This window comes from Phocoena phocoena, chromosome 4 (assembly GCF_963924675.1).
Source record: "Phocoena phocoena chromosome 4, mPhoPho1.1, whole genome shotgun sequence".
NCBI classification, from domain to species: Eukaryota; Metazoa; Chordata; class Mammalia; order Artiodactyla; family Phocoenidae; genus Phocoena; species Phocoena phocoena.
This window is the reverse complement of record NC_089222.1, coordinates 144856066-144874455: the sequence shown is the minus strand read 5'-3', so window position 1 is coordinate 144874455 and position 18390 is coordinate 144856066. Positions and strand designations below refer to the sequence as shown.

The following is an 18390-nucleotide window of genomic DNA, read 5'->3' as shown; positions in this document are numbered from 1 at the left end:
CTGCTGCACCAGCCCGCCTCGGCCAGGACTCAGGGACACGGTGGCAAGCAGCTGTGCCTTTTGAAAATCATACTTTTTAAGTTATTTAAAAATCAACCAGAGTGACAGAACAGTTTACAAAGGAAAAATCCTCTATAATCCTTGTTTCAACACAACTGTCTTCATCTTTTCAGTGTTTTCTTCCAGTATTCTCCTCTATACACACATACACGCATATACATACACATGTACATATGCATGTATATACGCCTGTACACACATATATTCATACATACGTCCATGTACATATGCTCTCTTTTTATATATATTCTGTCTCTCTATATAAATATACACTTTCTAAATGTATATGTATATACAGGGGACCCTTGAAAACATGGGTTTGAACTGTGGGTCCATTTATATGCAGACTTTCTTCAATAAATATATTGGAAAAACTTTTTGAAATTTGTGATCATTTAAAAAAACTTGCAGACGAACCACATAACCTAGAATTATCCAAAAAGTTAAGAAAAAGTTAAGTACGTCATGAATGCATAAAAAATATATATATACATATAACATACAAAATACACGTTAATCAACCGTTTATGTTATCGGTAAGACTTCTGACCAACAGTAGACTATTAGTAATTAAGTTTCAAGGGAGTCAAAAGTTATGGTCAGATTTTCAACTGTACAGGGGTAACTCCTGAGTTGTTCAAGGGTCAACTGTACATACTCTGTCATAGACAGGTAGATAGATAGGAAGATAGATAGACACTTTCTAAGTACACACATACACGCTCTATATATAAAGAGATAAGGAGATGCATGGACAGAGTGTATGTACATACGTATGCACTCTGTGTGTATACATGGATTTTACATACCTATAAATATAATTCAATAAGTATCTTGTTCACCCACCGGGCTTGTGTTTATCATTCTTATTGTCTGTCTGGATAACATCCCAACCTCTGGGATTATTTCTCCTTGGATACTGAACGTTTAGTTCATTTTCAGAGTCGGATTCACTAATTATGCGGCGCTGGCCGGCCTGGGCTCTGTGCAAACCTGCCCCAGGCACGCACCGTCTGGAGGGGACGGTCAGAGAGCAAGTGACCAGGCAAAGGGGACTGTGCCCTGAAGGGATGGAGAGGAGGCCGTGGCGAGAACGAGGGGCTTCCCTGAGACTGGGGTGTGTTATGTTTGGGATGGGCGTCCTCTGGTGGATGGTCTCTGTCGGAGGGCTGGGGAGCTTCAGCGGGGCTGCGTGGAGCTCACCATTGCGGTCATCAGTTACCCGGCAGCTTAGAGCCAGGCTGCAGGAAAAGCCGCAGGTGGAACAGAGCGGCCGTCAGAGCCCCCCCAGGGGCCTGGTCCCCCCGTGAGCGCCTGTCCTCGGGACCCCTGCCTGCGGTGCTGCCACCAACCTCCCAGAGGGACTGCACGTCCCGAGAGAATTAACAGAGGTGAGGCGACCATCCTGGAAGCCTCAGGTTGACAGATGACCGGAGCTCGGGTGACAGGGCGAATGAGGCTGCGTCCAGTCCAGTTCAGACCACCAGCCAAGGGCTCAGCCCCGCTCGGTCATCTCGACTCTGACCGTGTCCAGAGCGCTGTCTGCTCCCAAGCCCACCAAGCCCCCGACACACCCGCCTGTGCCGGGCTCTTCACCGCTTGTTAGTGATGACCCCGGCCCCGTCCAGGGGTCCAGCACGATCGGGTATGAAATTCACACCCCTTGTTCACAGATTGTTATAACAATTTCAGAACACTGACAGCTAAGCCTCCAACCAAGTGCGGGGAAATAAGACCTTTGCCAGCCCCGTGCAGATGAGAAGAGCGACGCTGGTGTCATGGCCAAATCCTGTCCCTGTTAAAGAAACAGGTACTCGTGACCCTTGCTAAGGTGGTAAGGAACTTTATTCTAGGGGGACCCCTGCACTGGGGTTTGCAGGAGGGGAGAGAGGTCCGGCTCAACTCTGAATACAACGTGGAAAGTGGGGATTTATGGCCAAGGAGCAAAGGTGAGGCCAGTGGATGGAAATTACAAAGAGCAAACACTGAGGTTAGGGGATGCGGCTAAGCCCCTCGACGGGGCCCTTCCTGAGGGCGGGCCAGGTGACCAGCTATTGAGGGTGGGGATGAGAAATGCAGCAGATATCGAGAGACATCAGAGTCCAAGGGTGGGGATCTCCCCGAAACTGACTTGGCAAGATTCTTGCCAAAACTAAGGACCAAGGACAGAGGCCAAGTCTGAGCCAGCTCAGAGGAGCCGGAGTGGAGTCTGGTCAAGGACAGCGTCTGTGCCCCCACCCAGCTCACATGCTGAAGCCTCAGCCTGTAGCACCTCAGAACGTGGCTGTACTTGGAAGCAGGATCTCATGGAGGTGGCCAAGATAAACGGGGTTGTTAGGATGGGCCCCAGTGTCCCCCTGAGAAGAGATCAGGACACTGACCTGCACAGAGGGACAAACCTGTGAGGACCCAGGGAAGAGACAGTGGTCCACACGCCCAGGAGGGGGGCTTTGCGAGGGACCAGCCCTGCCGCACCTGGATGTGGGAATTCAGCCTCCAGGACTGGGAGAGAATAAACGTCTGTCATTTGAGCCCCCTGGCCTGTGGCACGTTGCCGCAGCAGCCCAAGAAACAAGCCCGGGGACGGGCTGTACACATGAAACCGCTGGCTGGTGCCCCCTCACCCACTGGGCAGACACGCTTCAGGGTGCCACGTAGCCGGCAGTCGTTCGGTGCTGGATGTGCAAACCAGCTTCCGGCCCCACAGAAAGACAGACGGGAGCAGTGGATGGACGGTCGGCCCCTGAGGAGCAAGCAAAGCGCAGGGGCTGCAGAAGGGCAGGGCCTGCTCTGGACAGTCGTTGTCTCGTCCTTGTGTCCACTTTGCTTAAAATGCAGGACGAACACAGCATCAGCAAACTCAGGCTGCTGACGGCAGGGAAGGATGCAGCTCACGGCCCCTGCATGCCTCCTGCTTCCCACACTTCCTTCCACGCACACCACAGACGGACAGACAGATGGGACTCGGGACTGCCGCGAGCTCCACCCCCCCACCCCCGTGCTCAGCTCCCAAAAGTGACATTTCCTGAACTTGTGGAAAGTGACACGGGTGCAGTGGAGGCCACCAAAGGGAGCACTGAGCCCCCGGTGGAGGGTCTCCATGGACCCATCCATAGAAGGATTCTGACGAGGCCGGGTCTCCAGAGCCTGGCGTGAGACCCAGTGGTGCCGCTGCTGAGCTCAGCAGCGGTGGGGGTCCTGGGAGGGTGTGACAACGATGGGCTGGGTGTCTGTGACACCTGTGTTCACCCTGGTCAGCTCCCCGATATACTCCTCCACCACTGCCATGGTACCCACACCACGTCGTCCCCACCGGCCTCTGCAAACTTCACCCAGCCCTGCTTCGTCCTGTGGGTGGGTGGCGGCCGGGGGCAGAGACAGCAGCTGGGATCTGTGGGGAAGAGCAGCTCTCAGGTAAGCAGGGCTCCCCCCCGCCCCCGCCGCGTCGGGAAGGGCCTCCGCTCCATTTCCCCACCCCCCCAGCCTGGAGGACCCTGCTCGGGGCATCCCCCCACCCCCACCAAGCCTCAACTCTGGTTTCCTCCCCCCTCTGGCTCTTCCCTTGTCCACAGATGTGATCTGGCCTCCAAGCTAGGACGCTCCACATGCGGCCACGGCTGCTGTGTCCCTTCTGCCGTCACTGCCCGCTTCCCCCGCCCCACTGCCGCCCACCTAGCCTGGCCCGGCCTGGAACAGCTGCCTACCCATTCATATGACGCTAGTGTCCTCACCAGTGCGTCCCTGTTTGAATAAACGGCTCAACCTTGTGGACTGGGGCAGTTACCACCTCCGCTGGAGGGCATCGGCCAGCCCCTCCCCAGTACTGTCCTGGGTGGGCCGACAGGCCCTGTCCCACCCCCGCAGAGGCTACCTAATGTGTGCCCGGCACAGAGGGGCTCCAGAGGGTCTGAGTGAGCCCTGAGACCCCCAGAAGTCCAAGGGCTATGTGTCCTGAGCTGGGACCCCCATTCCTGCTGCTACTCCCTGCCAGCCCCCCACCCGGGGTGGGGACAAAAGCCACAGGTGCCGAACCAGCACACATCCCACCTCTGCCCCCAACGCACATGAGGCCTGCAGCTACCCCTCCCTCCGCAGGGCTCTGACCCCCATCAGGGCTTCTATCACGGGGGGCTCTGCAGGTGGGGCTGTGACAGCCCTGACATCTCCTTCAAGCAACACCGCCCCAGCATCTGTGCCAGGTCCTGGGGACATGGCTGAGAGTCAGACAGGGTCCCAGGTCCCACAGTGGCCTCTTTAAGGGCAGACAGACACCACTAGGAAAGGACTCAGTTCTGACGGGCTGTCTCCCGGTGGTGGGTGCCACGAGCAAAATAAACACAGCGCTGTCCATGGCGGCCCACGGTGCCCCCATCACCTGACCTCATGTCTGTCCCGGACACACCATTCTAGCTTCCAGCCCCTCCCCTGGCACACTCCAGCCCCCTGACCCCTGTCCTCTTTCCTGCTTCTGTGTGAGGTCACCCCCTCTTGTGAGTAGTCTGTCACCGGAACGTCCCTCTAGGACCCCTAATGCTCAGCATATAGAAGAGCCACAGTAAAGGTTTCCCGAATAAATGACTCTGAATGAACGAGGAGCTGAGATCTTACAGGTGAGGAAACAGACATGCGAAGCACCAAGGCAGAGGGACTCCGAGCAGAGGGAGAAGCCCGTGCAAAGGCCCTGGGGTGGGGATGAGCTTGGCCCTTCGAGGAGCACAGGAGCTAGGAGCATGTGGTGGGTGGGGCCAGGCCACGTGGGGCAGGGGCTGTGCTGGGGGCAGGGCAAGCCCCTGGGGGCTCCAGCAGAGGGTGGAGCAGAGGGACTCCTGCTCCGGGCATTCTCTTCCTGTTACAGCCAGCTCAGCCTACACGGCGGGCACCAGAAACACAGGGGAACAGACCCCCCCCCCGCCGCCCCAAAACAAGCACACTGTACTGGAGAGCATGTCGAACCCACTGAGGTGACTTTAATTTCAGCGCACATGACGGCTTTGTGCCGCCATAGGCACAGCTGCTGACAAGCTGGCTGTTGACGGCACTCGCAACGTCTCAGTGCCTGGTCCTAACCTCCCCCTCGGTCCCTTTCCAAGCCAGTGGCCGTGCGTATGAGGTCTGCTTCGGCGCTGGCAGCGTCCTCAGGTGCCTGCCCGCCTCCTCCCACACTGCCTGAAGGCAGGGGTCCTGGATTAACAGGGGAAGGTGGGCGCCTCGGCCACCGGGCGGGACATGCTCTGGATGGCCCACTGCAGGATGCCGTCGAAGGAGTGCTGCACGACAGAGCAGAGAGCGGGGCTTGGGCCAGAACCTCGGGGCACAGGTGTGCCTGCCCGGCCCACATCCGGCCTGCCCTGGCCTCCAGGGCCACCTGAGTCATAAACATCGTGGTGGGAAGGTGCCATCCAACCCAGCCCTCCTATACAGAGATGCGGAAACAGGCCCCAGGCCCCACCAGACTTCGGCCGGGGGCACGCCTCATCCCACACTCCTCTGAGCTTCCCGTAAACCCAGGCACAGCCACCACAGCTGTTCTGTCAACTGGTGGCCTCTTCCCGGATGTCTCGGCAGGGCCAGCTCCTTCCCTCACTCTGCCCAGCTCTGCGCAGAGCCTGACGCTCCAGCGGGACTGGAGGCGCCGTGGGAATGCCTGATATTCCAACAGAACGGGGGTGACCTGCTCCACAGGGGCTTGTGAATCTGCCCCACTCTGCCCACCTATATTGGCACTCGGGTCACCCCTGGCCCTCTCGGGGCCTCTAAAGACAGCCTCAGTGTCTGGGACCTGCCCGTGCTTGGCCCACCACCCAAGGCAGGGCCCCCGTGGTCAGCTGGGATCCCCAAGGTGCCACGCCAGGCCCCTGAGGACACGTACTAGCCACCTGGGGTCTGGGGGTGGCTGGAGGACTTTAACCTTTTCTAAAAGCCACCTTTTCTTCCCAGTGATTCTAGCTGTTCATCATCGGGTGGAGGGGCCTGGGTTGAGGAGGGGGAGGGAGGGATGTGCAAGGGGGCGTGGTCCCAGAGTGCCTAGCCCCAGGGAAAGTCACGGCCTCTACATCAGGCTTCAGTGGCCCCGGCGCTGGTTCCTGCAGCCACCAGCTCTCCAGGGTCCAGGCCCCGGGACCTCCAGGGCAGCTAGAAAGGGGAGCAGCTTGGGGCCCGCTCTGGCTCGTTTGTGCGTGGAGGGGCCAGCGCCATCTGGGGTGACGTGGGCCTGTGGTGTCCAGCGTTCCCAGAACGGGGGCCTCCAGCTGCTCCCGTGGCCTGGGAGCTGACTGCTTCAGAGGCCGCGGAGGCGGAGGCAGAGGGGGACGGGTGTGGCCCCAGCCAGGTGACGTGTTACCTCACTCAGGAGGGACTCCAGGTCATCCCTGTGCAGAACTGGCTCATGAACAGCAGAATCGTCCCCCGCCTGGAACCCAGAACAGGGAGGAGGTCAAGCCACCTTCTGCACCCCTGCCGGGCTCACCCCCACAGCAGCAGGACTCCCTACAGAGGCAGCAGCAGTGTCCGCGCCAGGGCAGTGGGGTGCTGCGCGCTTCTCCAGGCGGGACCCCGGGAACTGAATTCTAACACCCGGCTCTGGAGGCAGAGTGGGCGCGGGCGAGCTCGGGGCTGCCTGGCCAGGTCCCTGCCACCCCTCTGGGGCAAGGACCAGCTGGAAGGGACCCTGTCACCGATGGGAAACGTGAGGCCCAGACAGGAAAGAGCCTGGTCCCACAGCCACCCTTCAGCCACCCAACAAGCCTGCGGGGCCAACCGTGCCCCTGAGGGGCGAGGGCCAGAGCTGGGGACGTGGCACACTCCCCCTGGCTCGCAGGCTAGGCGGAGCGAGGCCATGCTAAGTGGAACCACATGCAATCGTCCAGTTTGTAGCTCAGATCAGCCAAATCTCGGGACCTTCTCCAGCCCTTGATGCCACCAGCCCTGGGTGAGGGCTTGGCACACACAGTGCAGCGTGCTGGGGATCCGGAGAGAGGCTTCCAGAAGGAGCGGAACGCCAGTAGGTGTGAGCCCTCTTGTGCCCAGCACCTGGGGTGCCCTGTCACCCATCGTGCGTGCAGGGGATTACGAGGCGGGACTGGGAGGTAGGATGGACCATGGACGGGGGTAGAACATCACCACCCCGGGCCCCCGAGGATTCCTCAGGGGCAGGGGTGTGGTCAGGAAGGCCCCTGCTGCGGGCAGTCGGGGCAGATGCGCCACCTTCTGCAGGCCTCTGGGCAGGAGACACACAGGGCTCCCTGGCTCTGAGGGAGCCCTGGGAAGTGAAGGTTCAGGGAGGCTAGTCCCTCCTCCCCAAGGTCCCAGGGCCCAAGGCTGCTGGAGGATTGGAGGCGAGATGACACGGGTGGAGTCACACGGGTGGAGTCACACGTCTCTCCTTCCGCTCTCCCCTGCCCCGCCCCACCGCGAGGACGAGGATGGCGCTCCCTGCACGGGGCACTCCGGGGGGTGCGGAAGGGGCCAGAGCAGCTGCGGGGTTAGCGGAGCTCTGGGCCTGCAACCAACCCCAACCGGCGGCTGCATAGCCACTGTGGCTTGGGAGGGTTGCCTTTCTCTGCAGATTTAAGTTATCAGACGGGAGTCGATTTAAACAAATATATCGTATGTACAGAATAAACACATGGTCAGGTTTGGTGCACACCCGCGAAGCTGGCGCCCGGGCCGGGGCCTCCCCTGGAGATGCGGGATCCCCCCTCACCTGCGCCCCAGGGCCGGCGGCGGCGGCTTTGGCGATGAGCTTGAGGGTCCCGGGAGCCGGGCGGGCGGGGCTCAGGGCGGGACTCGCGGCGGGCGCCCCCTCCCCGGGGGCCGGGGCGGGGTCTCCGGAGCAGGATTTGCAGCGCACGGCGGCCCTGGCGAGCGGAGGAGAGGCTGCAGGCTGCCGGGGCTGGGGCAGGGCTGGGAGTGCCCTCTGCGCCCCGGAATCTTAAAGCCGTTGGGGGTCGCCGGCCCTCCCCCTCCCCCTCCCGGTGCCGGCCCCGCACTCACCCGGGCCGGGCAGCGCCGGCGGGGAAGTGGCAGCGCCAGTGGAAGGCCGCGGAGCAGTGTGAGCACCGAAGCGCGTCCGCGCCGTCCCCGCACACCCCGCACCTCGCGCCGGGCGCCAGGCCCTGCAGACGGACCACGGCGGGGTGACCGGGGGCCGGGGAGGGGCGCACGGGGTGGGGGGCGAGTCCGAGGTTTCGGGATCCAGGCCTAGAGAGGTCAAGGGCGCCCCAGCACCTTTGGGCTGCAGCTTGGCGAAACTAGGTGTCCCGTCTCTGTCCCCCTTGGTGGGCCCGGACCCCCTGCGGGGCTAGTCAAGGGAACCCAGAAAGGCATCCGTTCCAGAGGAGGCAGGAGGGCCTGCGAGACCTGGGGCTGCGAACTCTACCCGCTTTATCGTCCTGCCCTTGTGAGGGGGCTTTCGAGAGTGCGGAGAGAGGTCGCGTCCTCTGGAATCCCTCCAGCAGCCCCCTTCCCTTCACCCTCCCCCGCAGAGCCCGCACCTCGTTCTGGGTAATCTAGCAACCCCAAGAGCCCCTGGGCCTCCCTCCAGCCTCCTCCGCCCGCCCTCCCCGCAGTCCCCACCCCTAACCTCCATCTGAATCCTACCTCCTTACCCCCGCCTGTCACTGTCCTGTTTCAGGCTCACCTGGCTGCCCCTGTAGACCCTGAGCTCCCTGAAGACAGCCACCCTGACCCCAGCACCCTGCTCACCTGCTGCCCCTCAGGGCCCACACACAACAGGGGGTGCAGGGCCGAGGGGTCCAGCACAAGCGGGGGGGCTGCAGGAGGTGAGGCCAGCAGGTGCTTGTAGGTGACCGCAACATCCATTCCAGCGGGGCGCTCGCTGGGCGGTCCCCTGGCCTCCTCTCCAGCTGACCTCAGTGCCAGGAGGACCTGGAACCGGAGGGTCAGTTCTCAGAGGTGTTGCAGGGGACTTGCCCAGCACCATCCAGGAGTTAGTGACCGCTGGGGCCCTGGGAACCGGGGGCTGGCGTCGTGGGGAAGAGCACCACATTGGGTGGGAAAGGCCCGGGTGCCGTTCCCGGCTCTGTGGTCCCGGCAAGTTCCCTGACCCTTTCCCCATCTAAAGGCGGGGCCCCATGGCCCTCACGGGCTGTCGGACTACACACTCGGCATATGCTGGGGCACGCATCGTATCCGTTGTGACTTTGCGGTAACAGAACACTTAAAACATTTTTGGAGAATGTTATTGGTGGTCGAAGTGCGTCCCCTGTGTTGGGCTGATAGAGCTGAAGGCCCCCAAAGCAGAGGACTGAGAAGCGGCGCGGTTGTAAGGGCCGCTTCCCGGTGGCCTGTGCGCCCGGTCCCACAGGAGAAAGTGGAATTGATGGGGCCAGGCCAGGGTGGGAGGCACGTGGCTCTCTGGCTGGGGCAGGCCCGACCCACAGGAGTGGCCAGGAGGCAGCCGACGGACAGAGGGCCTGGGAGTGGGCCTGTGTGTACCGGGGTCTCTGCAGGCGGCTCCTGGGGCCGGGGCTCCTCAGCCTGGGGCAGGTCCCGCTGGGCTCTTCCCTGGAGGCAGCTGGAGCACCTCCAGGTCCCACTGGTCGCGTTGTCACCGGCCAGAGACACGCAGGGCGAGGCAGAGGGGACAGTGAACTCCCAAGCCCGCAACACAGGGGAGACCTGAGGGCTTCTCCAGGTCACCCTTTCCATTCCCCAATGGGGAAACTAAGGGGAACAGGCAGAGCCACGGGGGAAGGGCCTGCCCGGCCGGTGAGCGGGAGAGCCCGGGATGCTGGGGTAGCTAAGCCTGCTGGGGCGGCCCTCGCCAGCCTGGCACGTCCCCCGAGTGCTTCTCGGATGAGCACCAAGAATTCCCGACACCCGCGAACCTGCAGCGGCCTGGGCCTGTGCCTGGCTCTCACGGGCCCTGCCTTGCAGGCGGGGCCTCCCTAGGCTGGCCTCCCTCGATTCCACGGGGGGACGGTGCCCAGTAGAACAGGGGCCGGTCAAGGGCAGGAAGGAAGAGAATGGAAGGCGGGCAGCATTGAGCAGAGCTGAGGGATGACCCGGCCAGAGATGTGACCTGGTCAAGGTCGTGTGGTGAGCGGGGCAGGGTCGGGGCGAGAATGCCCACCCAGCGCTCCGCCCTGCACCCAGGCCGCCCTGACCTGCGGAAGCTGCTGGTAGCGGACAGCGCTGTCCCAGGGGGCCAGGGCAGGGGGCCTTGCGCTGGACCTAGCCTGTGCCCCCACCGGCCCTTGGGGGGCAGCTCTGTGGCCTCTGTGCCCCCCAGCCCGACTTGGAGTCAGACCCTGCTTAGTGCCGCTGGTCAGCTGCTTGTGGCGCTCTGGGCTGGGGGAGATGGGACGAGATGGGACGGGACGGCCGTCCCTTGCCTTGGGCCTCAGGGGCCTGCTGGCCAGGCTGCGGGGGACAGCGCGGCCACGCGGGGACGTGGGTGGGAGGATCCCGGGCCCCAGCCCCACCGCCCGGTGACCTGAGCCAAGGCCCCCTCCCAGGCTGGCCTCACTGCCCATCCCTGGAGTGGAGACACTGCTGGGCGGCCTCCCACTCAGGGCTGGCCAGTGAGGAGGCTGGGCGGGGCCGGGCCCACCTGGGGATCTGGTGGAGCGGGGGCGTCAGGCAGGCCAGGTGGAAGGCGCGGGGGCAGCCGTCGCAGCAGAGGAGCTCCCCGCCATCCCTGCACGCCGCACATTCATCCTCGTTCTTCTGGCACAGGTGAGAGACACGCAGCGTCGGGAGGACCCGGGATGGGGCAGCGCCCTCCCCGAGAGACGCCCCTCGCCGGCTCCCTGCTGGAATCCCGCCCTGACTGCCTGCTCCCCAGGGCTCCCCAAGGCCCCCCCACCTCTGAGACTCTAGCCCCGAACACCTGCTGGCCCAGGAGCTCCTGGGGGCAGGCTTGAGTCCTTCTCATTTCCTCGTTCCCCGGGGGCCAGCACAGCGCCTGGCGGGGGTGTCGGGATCCCTGGCAGAAACGGTGCTGGGAGCCCAAGGGCGTATGTGATGCTTGGGTTCCTGGCTCCTAGCAGGGGACACAGCCATACCAAGGGCCCAACTGTGAGGCGTGGGACAGCTGGCAGCCGGACCAAACGCTGTGCTTTTAAGAGCCTGGGAGGACTCACGTGCTCTAACTTATGTGAATTTTTACAATTGCATATTATCAGAAAAAAATGCTATTAAAAATAAAGTGCTCCACCCTGTGAACAGAAGCTTAGACCTCTGTCCTCCAGTCCCTGGAGTGACTGCCCTGGACAAGCGGCAAATCGGCAGGAGGCCCCGCCCTCAGGATCCTGGGGGTGCTCTGAGCGTTACCTGGTGCATCTGGGGCTCACTGGGGAGGGCAGGGGGGCCCGGGGCCCTGTCCCGCTGGCCTGCCCTCGAATCGCCTCCACCCTGCCAGGGAGAAGAGAGAGGGTCACCAGCAGGGGAGGCATTCGGGCGGGAGGGGCAGTCCCCAGCCCCAGCAGAGCTCCCCACCGGAGGTGACATGATGCTGCTGCCCCGGGTGCTGGGGGAGGGGGCCGAGGGCCAGGCCTCCCCAGGGGCGGTCCCAGCAGCGCTTACAGGGACAGGAGCCTGGGTCCCCTTGGCTCGGACCAGCGTCTTCAGGCTGCTGCCGCTTCGGGTCTTGTTCTTTGCCCCACTGGGGTCTTCAAACTTGCTGGGAGTGTAAAACTCCCCCCCAACCTGGATGCACTTCTTGGAGCCACCTGGGAGGAGACGGGTCGGGGGGCGGGGCCTGGCAGGGAGGCTCTACAGCTGGCTGTTCCTCCCCCACAAACCCCACTCCAGTCAGCTCTGGGCCCAGGGTCCTGAACACAGCAGGGATTCTCTGCTGGGGGGAAGCACGTCTCCCAAATTCTCGTCCACTCGGAGTCTTGGAATGCAGCCTTATTCGCAAGTAGGGTCTTTGTAGATGTTAAGATGGGCTTGCACTGGACCGAAGTCCAAGGACAGCATCCTTATGAGAAGACAAGAGGACGCAGAGAGACACAGGGAGGAGGCTCTGTGGCGAGGAGCTGGAGTGATGTGACTACAAGCCGGGGCATGGGGGTTGCCATGAGCTGGAGGAAGCAGAGAAGCCTCTGCCCTAGAGCCTCTGAGGGAGCAAGCCCGGCCCCGCCCACGCCTTGATTTTGGTGTTGCTGGTGCTTTAAGCCACCCCTTTTGTGGCAACTCATCATAACAGCCCTAGGAAACTACTGTAGGGATCCTTGGGACCATCCCTGGTGGGTGAGGCTGGAGCCCGCAGCAGCTCCCAGGGTCCTCGGCATCCCCAGAGGGTATGCAGTACAGGGGGTGGAGGAAGGAGGAGCTGCAAGGACGGGGCGGGCGGGGCTGGGGCCGCAGGTTGTCCAGCTGAGAGTCCAGGAGTTCCCCAAGCCCTGCCCAGAGCATCCGCTCCAGAGACGGCAGACCCACTGCAGGGAGTAGGGGCTGCCTCGTCCATGCTCTGGAGCCACCGGGGAGCTGAGCGGGGACGTGGATCCCCTGGCAGCCCCTTCCCAGCGCCGTCTACCTGCCTCAAACACCTGCTGGATGAGGATCCCCTCCACGGCCCCGCGGGCTCCTGGGACGTCCCCAGATGACACGGCCATGGCTCTCTGGACTGAAGCGGACATGGTCTGAATTCCTGGGGAAAGGAGCACCAAATGGGGGGTCACCTGTTGGGACGACGGCTCCTGAGCATGGGCAGTGGGGAGTGCGGGGCGTCTGGGCAGCAGAATCCTTCCTTCTTTCCACACAGGGCAGGCCGGGGAGGGGGTCCAGCCCCTCCACAGACAGACAGACAGCTCACATGTAAGTGCAGAGACGGGCCATGGAGTGCGTGTGTGTGTGCGTGTACACGTATGTGGTGTGGTCTGGTGTGTGGTGTACGAGCCGTCTGAACCCAGCTGGCGGGACTGAACAGAGACGCTGGGATGTGGCCCTGGGCTGGGCTGGGAGGGAGGCAGGGTCCCCAGAGCCTGCCCTCAGGCCGGCACCAGGGGCCCATGGGAGGTCTCCAGGTCCCAGGTTGCATCTGGCCAAGGGCCAGGGGCTATTCTCTGGAGGAAGCAGGGTCGGAGCTGGCCCTGAAGGATGGGGCACTCAGAGGGGCATAGGTGGGGTGACCCCAGGCCAGCATGGTCCCAGCTCCCAAGACAGACCCCTGACCCCCAGACCTGGGGCCTGGCTCACCGTTGCCCAGCGGGAGGCGCTGTGGCTCTGCGTTGCTCTCTGACTTCTTGGAGGGCTTGGCCTTGACTTGGGAGCCTGTCGGGCAGCAGGGACAGCCTGGCCCTCCTCCTGCTGCTGGGCCAAGGCCAGGGCACAGGTGGGAGAGTGCCAGGTGGGGTCTCCCGGACTCTGGTGTGTCCCCTTGCTTTACCGGGCTCTGGTGTCCACATCAGGAGACAGGAAGTACACCCACCTGCCTACTCACAGGGCCCGGGGATCAACAAGGGCTGCGGGGCTCATACAGGGTGTCCGTCCAAGTCCCCAGAGGGACCTCTGCCAGGCTGACTCTGGGCCAAGCAGGAGGGACAGATGTTCCCGGACCAGGTCGGGGAGGGGGCGTGGTCAGGGGGTGTAGGGCTCCGTGAGGGGATCTGTGAGCCCACCGGCTCCTCAAGCTGGGTACCTGGGCTGGAGGTGCCCCTCGGGGACAGAGCTGCCGGCGGGGTGGCCCTCGGTTCCTCCAGGGCCTTCCTCTTGGTGGGAGGCCTGGGCAGCAGCACGGTGGCCTTGGGGCCAGCTGGGGGCCTCCTCCCCTTCCGGGGCTGGCTGAGGTCCACATCTGCGGGCGTGTGCAGGGCCGGAGGCTGAGCTTCAAGCCCAGAACTGACGCCCCGTTCAGGCAGGTGAGGCCTCAGCTCTTTGCTCTTAGAAGCCAAGATGGTCTAGGTGATGTCTGGGGCTCCCTAAACAGCCCCACGCCTCCCCTCTCACAGTCCAACTGGGGCTCAGAGGATGACTCCTGCTGCCAGCCCCAGTGAGGGAGGCTGAGCCGGCCGGGACCCCAGCCCCCAGTGCCCCCCACCTTTGGGGAAGCTGTCTAGGATGGGCTGCAGCCGGGTGTATCTCTCCAGGTTGTAGTCCTTGAAGAGGACCCTCCAGAAGTCCAGGATGATGGCTGTGTCCTGGGTCAGGAGCCACGAGAGGAGCGCGTGGAAGGCCTGTGGGCAGCCCTCCTTCTCCTTCAGACGCAGCGTCTCCTGAAGCAAAGCGGGAATGGGGGCCCTGCCCTTCCCGGGTACCCCCCTTCCTGCCACCTCCACTGCAGGACCAGAGGGCAAATGCTGACCCCGAGGAGGCCGCTGGAGACTTGGGCACCTGTGTCCATCCCCTTGGCTTGGGGCAGGTATGGGGATGGCAGGGGGGTGCTGGGGTGAGGTGGGGGGGCCACCTGGAATTCATCTTAGGAGACTGGGCTCAACTTGGAGGGAGGCTAGGGGAGGGCTGGGAGGGGGCTTTGGGGATCTGGGGGGGGGCACCGGAACTTGCCTTGGAGACCATTCGCTCCGCTGGCGGGTGGCACGTGGGGCAGGCTGCGGGTTAGCGGCAGGGACCTTACCCTGGTGCTGGGGCTTGGGGGCGGGGAGGGGCTTGGGGGCGGGAGAGTGGGGAGGGGCTGGGGCTGGGGAGGGTCCCTCTGGAACGGGTCTTCCGCGACCTTGCCAGCTCCTGGGCGCGGGCGTGGGGAAGGCTGGGGCGTGTTGCTGGGTCGCTGGTCTGGATAGGGGCCCACCTGGAATTTGTCCTCGGGGACCACGTCGTGGTCGACCAGCGCGTGCAGCAGCGGGAAGGCGCTGTCCACGGCCATGGCTATCTCCGTGCGGTTCAGCCTCAGGAGGCGGCGCAGCGCCGGGTCCCCACCGGCCCGGGCCTCGCCCATCATTGCAGGGTCGGGGACACGGGACTGGGGTTCCCGCGGCCTCGGGGTGCCGCTGGACTTGTTGGGTGTCTGGACCGTGTCAGCCTCCTGGCCCTGGCGCGCCCCCTGCGCCGACGGGCACCTGGGTGGTCACGCCTGGCCCGGGAAGAGGGAGCCCCAGGCGCTTCCTCTGGCCTCCGCGGGTCTGAGCTCACAGCCCTGGTCTCTATTATACCGGGCTCTCCTTGGAGAGAGCAAAAGCCGCTCAGCCCGAGCCAATCAGGGCCCAGGGAGCTTCCTCAGGGGCAGGAACGGAAACTTCCCTGTAACCCGAGTGCTAGATAGTCCCAGCCACCTGCCAGCCCCCTTGTGCACCCGTCAGCAGGCTGCTGGCTTTTCTTTCCTTTTTAAAGAAGCCTCTGGACTCAATTCCCAAAATGCGGTTCCAGCCAGCATCCCACAGGGCCCTCTTCAAATGGGGAAAAGCAGGACAGGTGTCTTCACCTCACCTGGGGTGCAGTGTCAGACACGAGCAGGGGCTGCCCAGGTGCCCCAGCAGCTGGGAGAGGCAGCGCGGGAAGCCTCCACGGGGCTGCTCGGGGAGTGGGCACCGCTGCCACCGTCGCAGCAGCTGCTCAGGGTCCCAAGCCTGGGGCTGTAGGAGGTACCCACCTGACGGAGGACCTGGGGTATGACGAGTGCATGTCAGTGGGTTCAGAGCTGGGCATTGCCTGGAGGCTGGCGATGCTGGGCGAGTGGCTTTCCTTCCTTGGCCTTCAGTCCTCTCATTTTTTGTCTGTTTGTTCATTTTTTAATTATTGGGCTATAGTTGTTTTACAGTGTCGTGTTAGTTTCTACCGTACAGCGAAGTGGAGTTCCCTGTGCTATACAGCGGGTTCTCATTAGTTATCTATTTTATACATAGTAGTATATATATGTCAATCCCAATCTCCCAATTCATCCCACCCTCCCTTTCCCCCCTTGGTGCCCATACGTTTATTCTCTACGTCTGTGTCTCTATTTCCACTTTGCAAACACAGGTTCATCTGTACCATTTTTCTAGATTCCACATATATGAGTTAATACACGATATTTGTTTTTCTCTTTCTGACCTACTTCACTCTGTATGACAGTCTCTAGGTCGGTCCACATCTCTGCAAATGACCCAGTTCCGTTCCTTTCCATGGTTGAGTAACATTCCACTGTGTATATGCGCCACGTCTCCTTTATCCATTCACCTGCCAGTGGGCATTTAGGTTGCGTCCAGTCCTCTCATTTTTAAAATGAACACACTCCACTGGGAGTCCCCAGCTGATACCCACCTTCTACTTCCTCCAGGTGTGTTAGAAAGTAAGGCTTCTAGAAGGCAGCTGGCCCCATGGACAGACATGCCTGTGTATGGGCCATGGGAACCTCTGTCTTTGTGTGGCTCACAGCCCAGGAAGGGGCGCCCCAGGAGTCTTCCTAGGTGGGGGACAGAGGCTGGGGGACAGAAGCTTCCGGGGGGAAGTAGGGAAGGCTTCCTGGAGGGTCGCAGCAGGGGTCCCTAAGTCCACAAGATGGGAACAGCATCCCAGGCAACTCGTGGGCAGGGGCAGTGGACTGGGGCGTCCAGGGATGCTGAGCTCTCGGGGGCCCAGACAGCATGGTCTGGTTAGGGGGCAGGGATACAAGACACAGTGGGAAGGACCATCCCTGTGGTCAGCCTGTAGAGTTGGGAGGACTTTTGGAGGAAGCTGTCTGGCCAGGTTGTGTTAGGGAGAGAAGCTGGGCGCCTGGGGACGGGGCTGGAGGGTGGGTGGGGGCTCCAGGAAGCCTGGGGTCAGGGCCAGCACGGGGCTGGGACCGGCCACACGGGGCAGGGGGAAGGACTCGTGACCGATGAGACGGGGCTGTCACCGAGACTTCTTGCATGCGTCGGCCCTCATGTTTTACACTGAGGTGGGAGTCCGGGGTGGGGCACTGTGAGTCCTCTCCTGACCTGGGAGCCCAGCCTTTGTGTCCCCACCTCCAGGCCCGGGCCCCTGACGGCTCAGTTCTGGGCCTCGGGCTGCTCCAAGCCTGGGGCAGCGGTGTTGGAGGTGGAGACGTGAGCTCCATCAGCCTGGGGCCGGCACAGGGGGCGGTGGTGAGGGCTGAGGGCACTGTCATCTCCAGGGCCAGGACCTGAGCATGGAGCTCTTGGGCTAGCTCTCCTGTAGAATGTTCTGGGGACTGAATCAGGAGCAGGGCCCTGGCACTGCCCACCTCCAGGGCGCCGAGCCCACAGGCTCCAGTGCCGTGGGTGCAGCTGTGGAGATGTGGGGCTTGGGGGTCTTTCCTGCCTGTCCTGCGTGACCCCAAATTTCACACACAGGAGCACCCAGATGCCAGGGAGCGGTGTTTGTGGCCTTGAGGTGACTGGCCCACAGCATCGTGCTCCTCCAGCGCCACTCTGCACCCAGTGCATTTTCTCCCTGGGGGGGGCTGGGTGGTCCCTAGGGAACGCTTTAGTCACAGGCCAACGGTTCAAGGGAAATTAAAAACTGCCAAGAAGAGCAAAGTCTTCACTTCACTGTTTAAAGCCCTGATACCCTTGCAGGTGCCTCTGTCGTGAGGCTGGCCTGACTGCTTCGGGTGTCACCCAGGCTCTGGCTTGGAGATTAGCAAACAGGCTCCTGTAGAGTTTCGGACTTTCCACTACGCCGGGGGTTTCCATAGCAGCCCCTTACCTGGAGCGGCCCAGGGTGTGTGGAGGCGAGAGGGGCCCCTCGAGGGCCGGCACTGCCTTCAGCCAGGTCACTGCCTTCGGGGCTGAGCCTCAGCTCCTTCTCCAGACAGCGAGCAGCCCAGCAACTTGCCCACCCGTCAGTAGTGAGTCTCTGAGCCTCTGTCCTCACCTGCAAGGGAGCGAGCACAGGAGCTTCTCCTGCAGTGCAGTGATGCTACGTATGAGACACACCAGCCCCACTGCACACTAGGCACTGTTCTGAGTACTTTGCAATTGCCCTTACTTAATCCCAGAACCACCCTGTTCGTTCAACATTATTATCATCCCCATTCTACAGATAGGGAGATTGAGGCACAGAGAGGTTAAGGAACTTGACCAAAGTCACACAGCTAGTAAATGGCCTTGGATGGATGGTGTCCAGGTGCATGCTCTCAGCATATAGGACACTCCTTTGCTGCCCAGGTCATGTCAGGCACTCCCAGCTTGCCAGGAGGAGGAAATGCTCCCTGAGAGATATGCCCAGATGTCAGGAAGGAGGAGGGCCCAGTGGCAGGGTGGGAACAGGAGGGGGTCCTGTCCCTCGGCTGCTGGCCTTGGCCCCTCAAGGAAGCCTGGACACTACAGTCTTCTCCTTTTGCCCCAGATGGGGGCTTCAGTCTCTGTGGCTCCCCAAAAAGGGCTGGGGTCCCAGGGGTCAGAAATCCTGAGTTAGAATGCCCTCAGGGTCCTCAGAATGCCAGCCCAGGCCTCAGCTGGAGGAGCAGAGCAGGAGAGGCCCTTG

The 18390-nt window shown here is 62.2% G+C and overlaps 1 protein-coding gene across 1 annotated transcript; it reads right to left on the bottom strand.

Moving 5' to 3' along the window:
• Positions 1–5246: 5246 nt before the first annotated feature.
• On the bottom strand, positions 5247–17597 carry AIRE (autoimmune regulator). The gene is made up of 17 exons (XM_065875929.1): positions 17473–17597; positions 17017–17189; positions 15409–15583; positions 14774–15041; positions 14066–14240; positions 13667–13822; positions 13225–13299; positions 12563–12676; positions 11608–11753; positions 11356–11436; positions 10634–10749; positions 9517–9616; positions 8764–8946; positions 8053–8174; positions 7820–7916; positions 6401–6469; positions 5247–5327 (listed from the first exon to the last, which is right to left on the bottom strand). Exons 1-17 carry the CDS (start codon positions 17595–17597, stop codon positions 5247–5249), a joined length of 2256 nt encoding a protein of 751 aa, XP_065732001.1.
• Between the last annotated feature and the right edge of the window lie 793 nt (positions 17598–18390).